Source organism: Lithobates pipiens, unplaced genomic scaffold (genome assembly GCF_037356315.1).
Source record: "Lithobates pipiens isolate NorthernLeopardFrog02 unplaced genomic scaffold, aLitPip1_a1.2 Scaffold_16, whole genome shotgun sequence".
Taxonomy (NCBI): Eukaryota; Metazoa; Chordata; class Amphibia; order Anura; family Ranidae; genus Lithobates; species Lithobates pipiens.
In genome coordinates, this window is record NW_027507748.1 from 38,024,392 (window position 1) to 38,037,230 (window position 12,839).

Genomic DNA, 12,839 nt, shown 5'->3' on the forward strand with positions numbered 1-12,839 from the left:
GCGTGTACAGGTAGGCGGGGCCCGCGAAGGAGACGTCGCGGGCTCCGCCGCCTGGAATGGGCTTAAAGGGGAACCCCAACGCCGAAAAAAATCGGCGTGGGGTTCCCCCCAAGTCCACACCAGACCCTTGTCCGAGCACGCTACCCGGCCGGCCAGGAAAGGGGGGCGAGCGAGCGAGCGCGCCCCCCCTCCTGAGCCGTACCAGGCCGCGTGCCCTCAACATGGGGGGTGCCTTGGGGAAGGGGGGGCCGCGCGGCCCCCCCCACCCCAAAGCACCTTGTCCCCATGTTGATGAGGACAAGGGCCTCTTCCCGACAACCCTGGCCGTTGGTTGTCGGGGTCTGCGGGCGGGGGGCTTATCGGAATCCGGGAGCCCCCTTTAAGAAGGGGGCCCCCGGATACCGGCCCCCCACCCTATGTGAATGAGTATGGGGTACAATGTACCCCTACCCATTCACCTGTGAACTAAAGTACAATAAAAAACACAACACAGAGAAAAAATATTTTATTGCACAGCTCCGGGGGTCTTCTCGCCGGACTCCTCCGCTATGTGTGTGTAGCTCTTTTGCTAGCGGAGGAGTCCGGCTTTCTTCCTCCCCGCCGCCGGCCTCTTCTCCCGACTTCGGGGGTCTTGTCCCCCTCTTCGGTTCTTCTGCCGGGCCACCGCGCCTGGTCCGGTGGCCCGGTCTTCTGTCGCCGTCTTCCGTTCTTCTGTCGCCGCCTTCGGTTCTTCTGCCGGGCCACCGCGCCTTCTTGTAGCTCTTTTACAGGCGGTGGCCCGGTCTTCTGTCGCCGCTGTCGTCGCCGTCGCCGCCGCCGCCTTCCGTTCTTGTTCTTCTTCTTGTTCTTCTTCTTCTTCTCCTGGAGATGTTGACACGTCGCTCTCTCCGGCCGGAATGCCAGGGACACGCTCCGCTGCCACTTATATAGTGACAATGGGGCGGTGTCACATGGTATATGTCACATGGGTTGGTCACATGGGTTGATGTCACATGGGGACTATGACATCGTAAGGGGGCGGGGTCACCATGTGACCAACCCATGTGACATATACCATGTGACACCGCCCCATTGTCACTATATAAGTGACCGCACAGCGCGGCTCTGGCATTCCGGCCGGAGAGATCGTCGAGTCAACATCTCCAGGAGAAGAAGAAGAAGAAGAACAAGAAGAAGAACAAGAACGGAAGGCGGCGGCGGCGACGGCGACGACAGCGGCGACAGAAGACCGGGCCACCGCCTGTAAAAGAGCTACAAGAAGGCGCGGTGGCCCGGCAGAAGAACCGAAGGCGGCGACAGAAGAACGGAAGACGGCGACAGAAGACCGGGCCACCGGACCAGGCGCGGTGGCCCGGCAGAAGAACCGAAGAGGGGGACAAGACCCCCGAAGTCGGGAGAAGAGGCCGGCGGCGGGGAGGAAGAAAGCCGGACTCCTCCGCTAGCAAAAGAGCTACACACACATAGCGGAGGAGTCCGGCGAGAAGACCCCCGAAGACCCCCGGAGCTGTGCAATAAAATATTTTTTCTCTGTGTTGTGTTTTTTATTGTACTTTAGTTCACAGGTGAATGGGTAGGGGTACATTGTACCCCATACTCATTCACATAGGGTGGGGGGCCGGTATCCGGGGGCCCCCTTCTTAAAGGGGGCTCCCGGATTCCGATAAGCCTCCCGCCCGCAGACCCCGACAACCAACGGCCAGGGTTGTCGGGAAGAGGCCCTTGTCCTCATCAACATGGGGACAAGGTGCTTTGGGGTGGGGGGGGCCGCGCGGCCCCCCCTTCCCCAAGGCACCCCCCATGTTGAGGGCACGCGGCCTGGTACGGCTCAGGAGGGGGGGCGCGCTCGCTCGCCCCCCTTTCCTGGCCGGCCGGGTAGCGTGCTCGGACAAGGGTCTGGTGTGGACTTTGGGGGAACCCCCACGCCGATTTTTTTTCGGCGTTGGGGTTCCCCTTTAAGCCCATTCCAGGCGGCGGAGCCCGCGACGTCTCCTTCGCGGGCCCCGCCTACCTGTACATGCGCTCGAAATGGGCGGACTTTCCGAGCGGGAACAGTCCGCTCATTTCGAAAGTACAGCGGACAAGCCCACACACGGGCGGACTGTTCGCTCAAACACAGTTTCAGCGGACAGTTTTTCGGAATTTCCGAAAGACTTTGTCCGTCCAACTGTCCGCTGAAACTGTCCGCTGAAAGCCCACACACGAGCGGACTGTCCGCCCAAACACTGTTCAGCGGACAAGGTTGGGCGAACAGTCCGCCCGTGTGTACGCGGCCTCAGAGTTTATTCTGATGGAAAAACCGGTAGTGTGTACTCGGCATAGCACTTATCTAACTATCATAGCACCTACCTAGGAGGGTCCTACATGTTTTTTGGCACGTTCAAGTGTTGGGTGGGGTGCTGCAGTACTCTCTCCATACCCTACATCCTGTCCTTGTAGCATTTTGCTCTCCCTCATTTTTTTTAAATGATCCTCCCTTAAATACTTGCTGGCTAAAACACTTGAGTGACATGGACCATCCTTCCAAAGGTGGGAAAATCCCAGCTAACAGGGGACTCCACCCTGCTACACTTTGCTTCTCTACAAACACTAGTAAAAAACAAGGCACAAAGAGGAAACCGTCATATTGTAACTTGTCACTTGGTTGTTTTCAGAAGGATTGTGGAATTTGGTTGCAATAGACTACACTGTTTCCCAAGGCGTGGACATGTTTTGCTCATGGGCTTCATCCATTGTTGCCAACCAGCTGCTCAAAAAAAGCTAAAAATGGTTCAAAACTTTACAGACACCTCACATTACTCAATGGAGTCAATTTATACGTTTCCTCCCAAGATTCACAGTTTTCATCCAAGATTAACACGTTTTTCTCATTGGATTCCATTGAAAAGATGTATCAATCATGGGTGAAAGTTGTGCGACTCTTGCGTGAAAACATTTATAAAGAGAAAGCTAAGTCTTCTAGACTGGACTTCTCCTAAAGGGTCGGATTGCCCAAATGTGATAATAAAGGGTTATATGTCTTGGATGCTTTTAAAAATCTCATTTACACTGGTGGCAAATGACCACCCACCTAAAACCTACAATGACCAATGGGTGTGGATACATTCCACGACCTCAGCAAATTTAACTCAGCATGTTGAGTTTGAGAGCCAGCACCACCTGTCAAACTCGCCATTTGAAGTCAAAGGGACTGTGCCACAACAGCATGCCAAACGCTTGCCAAGAAGTTGCAGCACATCATTTGAATGCAAAATACCCAGGAGGTGGCATTAGCTCCTGAATGCCCTGAAGCTACCTCTCTACCACCCACTAAAAATGATCCACTAGGGATATTTTTTTCAGAGGAGCGGTAGACACTACCACCCATGCAAATGAAGCCTAACAGCAAAATCTCTCAGATATAATTCCTGCTCCTGTCCACCTTGGTGTGCTCCCAGCTCCTCCTTTCATATTCTCTATTATGTAATATAAATAAAAACACAAACAGAAATGGTGGGAGATGCTTATATTGGGCATACCAGGTGCGCAAACTAAGGAACTAAGTGCATAGAGAGCACAGTAGAGGTGTATAGACCCAGGAACCTTGCGCAGAGATCGTGAGAGACCCTCATAATGGGCACAGTAGATGTGTAGACCAAGGAATTCAGCACAGAGATGGCGGAGCCCCTCATAATGGGCACAGTAGATGTGTAGACCAAGGAGCTCAGCACAGAGATGGTGGGAGCCCCTCATAATGGGTACAGTAGGTGTACAGACCTGGGAACTCAGCACAGAGATGGTGAGAAACCCTCATAATGGGCACAGTAGATGTGAAGACCAAGGAACTCAGCACAGAGATGGCAGAGCCCCTCATAATGGGCACAGTAGATGTGTAGACCAAGGAACTCAGCACAGAGATGGTGGGAACCCCTCATAATGGGTACAGTAGGTGTACAGACCTGGGAACTCAGCAAAGAGATGGTGGGAGCACCTCATAAGGGGCACAGTAGGTGGACAGACCCGGGAACCCAGAGCAGAGATCTCACCAATCGAGTCCCAGAGAAACAATTAGGAGATTAACTCTCCAGTATTCATCAAACATATACATGATGCATTTTGGATGGGCTGATTTTTTTATTGTTATTAAGAAAATACCTGTGATATGTTTTATCTGACAGACCTGTATGAGCACCAGGGCTTTCCAGCATGGACTACATAACGCAAAGTCGAAGAAAATGCGAATGAGTAGCATATCTCACCTTCTCTCTGAAAAGCAAGGCAGTGATAATTATGGCGTAGATGAGTAATAAACCATCCAGGAGGTAACAGAGTCTCGGATCCGTCAGACCAAACACCTGAGCATCTGTGGATACAATGAAAAAGCTTTGTGTTACATTGACTCTAAATGCAATTTATTTTGTGAACGTTAAACCAGGGGCGGACTGACAACTCATGGGGCCCCCCGGGCAATAGGAGATTATGGGGTCACACAGTAGACACAAACACACACAGAGTATACATTCACACAGTATACACAGACATGTTTCTATTGGCTGAGAAGGTACTGGAGAGGTGAGGCAGCTATAATCTCAGGATTTTTAGACCAAAAGGATGTCGGTAAGGCACATTTCAGAGACAGATGTAAAAAAAAAAATATAATTTTTACATACTGTCCCTGCTTTTAATGAGGCTGGCAACCCTGATGGGGCCCCCTAGTGGCATGGGGCCCTCGGGCAGTGCCCGAGTGGCCCAATGGTCAGTCAGCCCCTGCATTAAACATATTTAAACAGCAACAGCAGAGCATTGTACCCAAGGCCAAATGTTTTTGCATAGCCAACGCAGAAAGGGGTTTTGGTTGGCAGGACTGCTGGGGGTGACATCCACACATCATGTCGCTGGCTGTCAGTAACAAGGTGCGTAATAAAAGGTTTCAGGCTGAGGTTGACAGCCATTTGGTTTTACCCAGGCAGTCCAGTTTTTAAAACATCTGTCCAGTTCTTAATCTGCTCACAATGATGGACACCTTGACCATCACGGCAATATGAACTTGTTGGACATCCCATTCCAAAACCATGGAAGTTATCATGGAGTTGCCTCCTTGTTTTGAAGCTATAACAGCTGTAGAAGCCTCTTTTGGCAAGGCTTTCTACAAGATTTTGAAGTGCATCTGTGGGAATTTGTGATCATTCAGCCAAAAGAACATTTGTGAGGTCAGCTACTGCTGTTGGATGAGAGGACCTGGCTCACAATCGTCATTCCAATGTTTCCCAAAGGTGTTCAGTAGAGTTAAGGTCAGCCACCTGTAGTCTGCAATGGAAGCCAAAACTCTCAGCAATAGGAGGGATAGAGAAGACTCTCTGTTCATTTAGGGCCCATGCATGCTCACATATATACACAGATTCTGAATGGCACCCCAACGCACCTTACCAGCATTTTATTGTGCTTTCAAAATTGTGTTTTTGTACCATTTTGGTGCATTGGGAAAAATGAATAGGCTAACTCAACCCAACACACACAGTATAACGCAGGTCACCACACTCTGTTAATGCACCACCATGGTGCGAATGGGCCCTCGAAGCCCAACACCATGTTTTGCCCATTTCCTGATTCCTCCCTCCTCCATGATGCACTTTTTTTTTTTAAATTGCCATTATACATACCTTGAATCCTGACCAGTTCAGCGACTTCCTTCCCTTTTGTCTATGTGAATCCAAACTAACTATACTGGGCTTACAGGAAGTGCATTTGATGATGCTGGTCATTGTTTAACCTGGAAGAAAACCGTCCGGTCCTTGAAAAACTGGTACAGCGCCAGAGTAAAAATTGATTTTGCAGCTAAAAAAAATTTTTTTTCACACATGCCTGGCAATAGTTTTCATTTTTGTTATTTTTTAAAAGGTTGGAGCTGAGCTGTATTTCCACAGCTTTGACCAACCACTAAAATACAGCTTTGGGCACTTTAAGCCTGAGCAATTCTCAGAAATATGTGAACAAGCTAGAAAAAAAACAAAAAAAAGAGCCCTTCTCTAGCAGAGAATTGTTGCTGTGCGGCCCCTCGTACTGACCGCTATTGTGTGGTTTGTTGTACCGGTACTGCTTTCTCTGCTGTGAAGTGTGTGAAGTTGCTCTTGGCTTGACTTTTTTTTTGCTCTTTCCTCTTTCATAGTATTCTTCTCTCTTTATGTCTACACTGAGATACAGAACGACGAGTGAGCATCAACAATATCTGGAAACCGCAGAGCTGGAATTCCTGACACGACACCTTGCTCTTCTACTCTGTAATTTTTTTATTTGTAACATTTTTTTTTTTTTTTTACAGTTTTTGGGATTTTTATTTTACATTTTTAACAACCCTATTGGGGATCTTTGGAAATAGCACGGCTAAACATATTTACTGGCCCCCTTACTCTCTATCTTGAACCCAATCCTCTTCTCCTGTGACCTGCAGCAAGCAGGAGTGAGAGGAGGAGAGGCGGCAGTGCTGCAGGGGTACTCCGAGAGATCACTCCTGCCAGAGGTGCTACTGTTGAACAAAGCCAAATGCTGGAATAGGTGTTCCAGCGGTTGGCTGCGGGACAAGGCTCCCGACCTACGGGATCCGGACTATGTTTACATTTCGGGACTGTCCCGCAGGATTTGGGACAGTTGGGGGGCTATGTACTGGCAGTGTTACAGTATGAGGCCCTGCCACTATATGAGATTAGGAGAGGACACAGGATTCTCAAAGTTGTGGTTTGTGGTTTGAATGGCTCCAGTGTGTGTAATGTGAGCATAGATAGCTTTGTTCTAAGTTTCCTCCAGAAATAACATGTCTAAACATATTTACTGTCCCCCTTACTCTCTATCCTGAACCCAATCCTCTCCTCCTGTGACCTGCAGCAAGCAGGAGCGAGAGGAGGAGAGCCGGCCATGCTGCATGGGTACTCCGGGAGATCACTCCTGCCAGAGGTGCTATTGTTGAACAGAGCCAAATGCTGGAATAGGTGTTCTAGCAGTTGGCTGCGGGACAAGGCTCCCAACCTGCGTTTGGGGACTGTCCCGCAGGATTTGGGACAGTTGGGGGGCTATGTACAGGCAGTGTTACAGTATGAGGCCCTGCCACTATATGAGATTAGGAGAAGACACAGGATTCTCAAAGTTGTGGTTTGAGTGGCTTCAGTGTGTGTATTGTGAGCATAGATAGCTGTGTTCTGAGTTTCCTCCGGGTTTTGCAATCCCGGTTTGTGGGGCCTAGAGTTTGAAGGTTCCACAGTGTCTTGGGTGGGACAGAACCTTCAATCCTGTGTCTGGATTTTGCTAGACATCTGCACACTGTGCGAATACACAGGTATGCAGGGTCGTTAAAACCAAGTCTGAGAGAATCTCAAGGCAGTTGCAGATGGAGTGTCCTTTGGACACACAGTCTGTGTGTGAGGATAGTGGTGTGCTCCAGCCAGGTGGGGTGACCTTCTTGGAAGACGAGAACCTATGTTGGGTGGACTTCTTGCCCACACGACTAGGAGAGTCAGGACAGCTTCTCGGGTCCAGAGAGACTGAGAAACCTGAGGTGACTAGGGAGTCCACAGAGGGGGCTGGAGGGAGTCCTGTGTAACTGAGAAGTGTGAGGGAACCCGATCTGGGGCCCCTACAGCAAGGTGCTGTGACAGTAGTGGGCTGCCATGCTTTCATACTCAAGTTCGGACTGAGGTGGACTCACTTAAACCACTCATCACCATTGAGATAACCAATCACCATTTCTTGACACTTGCATGAGAGCTTCTTCTGTTGAAAAACAACAGACTCACTGGCATGATCACTAGGTGAAAAGAAAAGGAAGGGCATAAAAAAGAAAAACAAATGCAGCCACCACATCTAAGAATTTGTAAGCTGCAATAACATAAATGTTTGCTTTTTTGTTTATTACTACTTTAACAGTGGACAGTGCAGTCTACAGCCAACCTGCAAGCTTGGAGAAGGGAGGGGAAGGAGGAGAGAGAAGCATGAGATTGCCTTGCCATCCTAGGTTATGGGGCTGTATGTTTCTATTGATACACACTGTGTAGGAAGACACAACTCTAGCCCCTGCATGCAAGGGTGGTTTCATGGGATGCTACAAGAGAATGGAGACACCCTGAAACAGGAAACCCGTGGCAGTGCTCATGGCACCAGATTAACCTGGAGCATAGGCAAAGATTAAAAGATAAATGAGCTGCATGCTCAATAAGTGATTATATCAGCCGCTGAAAGAGCTTAAACACTGAGGGTTTAATACCACTTTAATGGTTATACTGTTCTTCCATTCCAGAAGATCTGCTACCATAGCTTCAGGGTTATCACTTTGAGTACAGGCCCAATATGAAGACATTTTTACATACAGAAGTCTGTGTCTCAGGTTTATGGGAAACCTTATTTCTGGAAGCTGTAAATGTTCTGCAGGCCATAGATAACCATTCAGTGGTCGATGAGTTAAATATAACGCAACCTGAACAGCCGTCTCCTGTGCCGTGCGGTTACTGCGAGCAGATCAGCAGCTGTGTTTGTAAACCTCGAGGTTTCCTGTGCAACTTCACCAAACTGGCCTGTTATCTACCTGCCATCAGCTCTCAGAGCGTTCGCTGCTCTGCTTGATATATACATGACGTAGGAGAGCCTATATCACAATGTATACAATGGAGTTTGAATGTTTCCAGAAAAGTGCATTGAATCTGCCTTCACTTCAAATGTCCACTTGTGTGCAGGAGACACCTCAGCCTTTTAAAGGCCCCTATATGGATGTTTGAAATGAATACAGGTTTACTTTTTGTTGTGTATCCCAGTCCCTGGAGTGTACCTATAACAAAGGAGTGCAGAATTTAAAAAAAAATGGAGCTTGGTTTAAACCATCCCCTGGAAGTCATGTCATATAAATATACCTCTAGAGCAGTGGTCTCCAAACTGCATTAAGAAGGTCGAATGTAGCTGTCAGGACTTAGATCACCTTCTGGTGGCATTGTGATTCCCAGGGAGGAGGATTGTAATTCCAGTGTCCACCAGCAGATGTCCCCCAGCAGACCCCAGTAATCAGTTTCCACTTGATGCTGGATGCTGGGAGGGTATTTAGGTCCTCCCCTACTAAGTGCCTCTTGCTATCAGTGTTTGCTGCTGTCATATTCTGTTTGCTTAGATCCTGCTCTTGCTTCCTGCCCTGTACCCTATACACTGTTGCATTATACCTGCTCCCCCTTGTTCCTGACACAAGTTTTGTTACCCCTCCCCATGTGCTCCTTGCACCTCCATATTCCCCTGCTTTTCAGTGTTCCCCTTTCTGTATATAATGTATATAGATAGTTGTGAATTAGGCTTTTGTTTGTCAGGTATTCCGTCATTGGGTTTTTTGGTTCACTTATATTTTCTGTTTGCTGCATGTAACTTGTTAAGGTTCCTTTGTTGACTGGTAGGGATGAGTTTGGGTTTGGTCTAGGGCTGTGGAAATCAAAGATTAATTCCTCGATTAATCGATTCATTTTTTTGATGGATCAAAATTCTTTTGATCGGTACTCACCTCTCCGCCGGCTTCCGGGTCTTCAGGGAGTTCCGTCGGAGTTCCGGTGACCTCACGGACATCTACATGACTCGACCCTCCCCCCTTCCCCTAGTGCCTCCGTCTGCTAATGAAGGGAAGAAGGGAGGAGTCCGGTGACGTTGAGGTTCTGATTGAACGTAACGCGTACAGGGGAGGAGCTACGCATGACGTCACCCGCTGCTGCCCTACGGAACTAACACAATTGTCAGCTTTACATGTTGTGTTTTTATCATATTTATGTGAGTAGTTTGTGTTTGAACACAAAAATGAAATCTCATACGTAAACGGTGACCACTTAGATCTTTTCTTTCTACCCATGACCCGGCGTCCTTGCTGAGATCTAAGGAGACGTGAGAGAAGTTAATGGTCCATGTTAACCCTTTTGATACCCGCTTGCATGACCACCTGTTTGCACAGGGGTCCATGCCATAAGGCGAGAGTGATTAGTTAGACCGGAGGTGGAGGGATTGTCACGCTACCGTGGAAAAGAAAATGACTTCAGTGCTACAGTTTGAATTTAAAACCTATTTGTGTGAACTGTGAAGTTAAGTCATGGATTGTGGAAACTAACTAGTGTGGGGTGATTGTATATAGTGTATACCACATTTACCACTGACTAATGCAGAGTTGCAATGCAAGGAGATCAGCTAAAAATAGTTGGATCTGTATGTGCAATATAATTCATCGAAATTAGTTGATTAAAAAAAAAAAAATAGAATAATCGAACACGAAAATTTTAATCAGTAACAGTCCTAGTTTGGTCCTGTCATTGCTGGGATAAATATCTGTGGGCTTGAGATTCCCTGCCCCACAGATGCACCTATAGAAAAGGATGGAGCTGCTCATGATATCATCGACCTAATATGGGCCCTATGGCTTTATTAGGTCAATGATATAAAAAAAAAAAATTGGAAATTTTTTATTTTTTAACTCGCCTCTAAATGGCTGTTGCTAGGGGGTCCCCCGTAGTCTGCCTCCTTCAGTGCCTGGGCTTGTGACATCACTTCCCCATTGGCGCAGAAGGGCTCAGCTCTGCCCCCTCCCTCTTGTCAATCATCTGGGACAAGTGACAGGTCCCAGATGATTGAGTGGCCAATCACGGCGCAAAACTAGTAGAGCTTTTTCTGGAACATGGGTGGCAGCTAAGCAATATGAGAAATAGGAAGGAGGGACTACCCACAATGCCACATCCGTAATGTATCAAGGGAAAAAACAAAGAAGATACCAAATAGATATCTACAGGTCGGACTTTTAAGGCATGGAAGCAAATAGGAAAGTAGAATTTTTTTTATTTTTTTATTTAAAAATACAATATCATAACAGTGTTCAAAACAATATAAAAATCATATAAAATTTTATCATTTGTACATTGAGCCCTTGTGCGTCGCGTCTACACGTTTCGCTGTAAAGGCGTCCTCAGGACATGCCAAATAGGCAGCGTGAATATATCCACTTCAGCTTCAGAAGGTTTACCCCCCTTTATGCTTTAGTTTAACTGACAATTGCGCGGTCGTGTGACGCTGTACCCAAATAAAATTCTCATCCTTTTTTTCCCACAAATAGAGCTTTCTTTTGGTGGTATTTGATCACCTCTGCGGTTTTTATTTTTTGCGCTAAACACCAAAAAACTAATGACAATTTTGAATATTATATATATATATATATATATATATATATATATATATATATATATATATATATATATATATTATAAAACACATCTTATAAAAGTATTGAAAAAAACTAATGACAATTTTGAAAAAAAAACAAAACACATCCAATAAAAGTATTAAAAATTCTTCATAAATTTAGGCAAATATGTATTCTGCTACATATTTTTGTAAAAAAAAAAAAAAAATCCCAATAAGTGTATATTGATTAGCTTGAGCAAAAGTTATAGCGTCTACAAACTATGTGATATATACTGAAATTTTTATTTACTTTATTTTTTATACTATTAATGGCGGCGATCAGCGACTTATAGCGGGGCTTATTGCGCCCATAAATTTGACACTAACTGACACTTTTGACACTTTTTTTGGAGACCATTGACACCAATACAGTGATCAGTGCTAAAAATATGCACTGTCACCGTATTAATGATACTGGCTGGGAAGACGTTAACATCATGGGCGATCAAAGGGTTAACTGTGTGCCTAGCTGGTGTTTTAGTGTAGTGGGGGAGGTGCTTGTACTAGGGGAAGGCTTGAATCCATGTTCCTACTTTGGAGGAACAGAGGATCCATGCCTTCTTTACCGACAGAATGCCAATCTGCCTTGTTTACATGGGCAGACTGCCGCAATGTAGTACCTACATTTTAAATGCATGAAAACAAGAAAAAATGTATTAAAATTTTATGGTCACTTTTTACCCTGTATTTTTAGTTGATTGCTTCTTTTTTGGCTACAGTGTATTTACTTTTATATCAAATGAAAGAGCTTTGCTGCAGAATTTACCGGTAAGCTTCTTGCAGACAAATGGGGGACAAGTTGTAAGAAACTGGCTGAAGATTCTTTAGATTTCTCCTGAATTGTGGATTTTTGGAATTTATACACCCAGTTTTTCAAGCTTTCCGAAACTACTAATTGGTTGAATAGCAAGCAAGAAAACACAGTGAACTGATATTTTTTTTATTTTTAAATTAAGAACAAAAATGGCAATTTTTTTTGGTGAAATTGGCAGAGAAAAAAAACAAATGCGCAGATTGGAGCAAAACTGATGAACAGAGAAGAAGAGAAAAAGAATTATATTCCAATAGTTGTGTACACTACCTTACAGTGTGATGCTGATCTTGCAATTTATTTTCACAAATTCCATTTTCAAAGCTCATTTAGTTTTGTGAATTTCAATCAAATTTCACGTGCAATTACAATAGAGTATGAAAAAAAAAAATCTTAAAAAGCCAAGAGTAAAAATTCCTCTGCTGAAAGAAATAATAAAGCAAATATTCTAATATATATATATATATAATAATGTGTGTGTGTTTTTTATTTATTTTTTTATTTATAACAAGGGAGAAAACTGATCCACAGGGATCACAATACAAAAATAAGACAACAGATGTCACAGGTATACATTAAAACAGTCGTATGTAATGCTCCATTGTATATATTTTTTTTTAACCACTTGCCGCCCGCCCTATAGGCAATTGACGGCGGCAAAGTGGTTTCATAATCCTGACCGGACGTCATATGACGTGATCAGGATTATGAGCCGCTGCGCGCCCCCGGGGGCGCGCATCGTGGCGATCGTTGTTGCAGTCTGACACCCGGCAACTACGATCTCGGTAAAGAGTCTCCGACGGAGACTCTTTACCATGTG

General features: G+C 46.0%; 1 protein-coding gene across 2 annotated transcripts in view; it reads right to left on the reverse strand.

Moving 5' to 3' along the window:
- The window catches only part of CD247 (CD247 molecule), a 198,480-nt gene that overhangs the window by 54,461 nt on the left and 131,180 nt on the right, over positions 1–12,839 (reverse strand). For both annotated transcript variants that reach the window (XM_077479748.1, XM_077479746.1), the window contains exon 2: positions 4,236–4,339. In XM_077479748.1, coding sequence (XP_077335874.1) covers positions 4,236–4,339 — 104 coding nt within the window. The remainder of the gene's footprint in view (positions 1–4,235; positions 4,340–12,839) is intronic.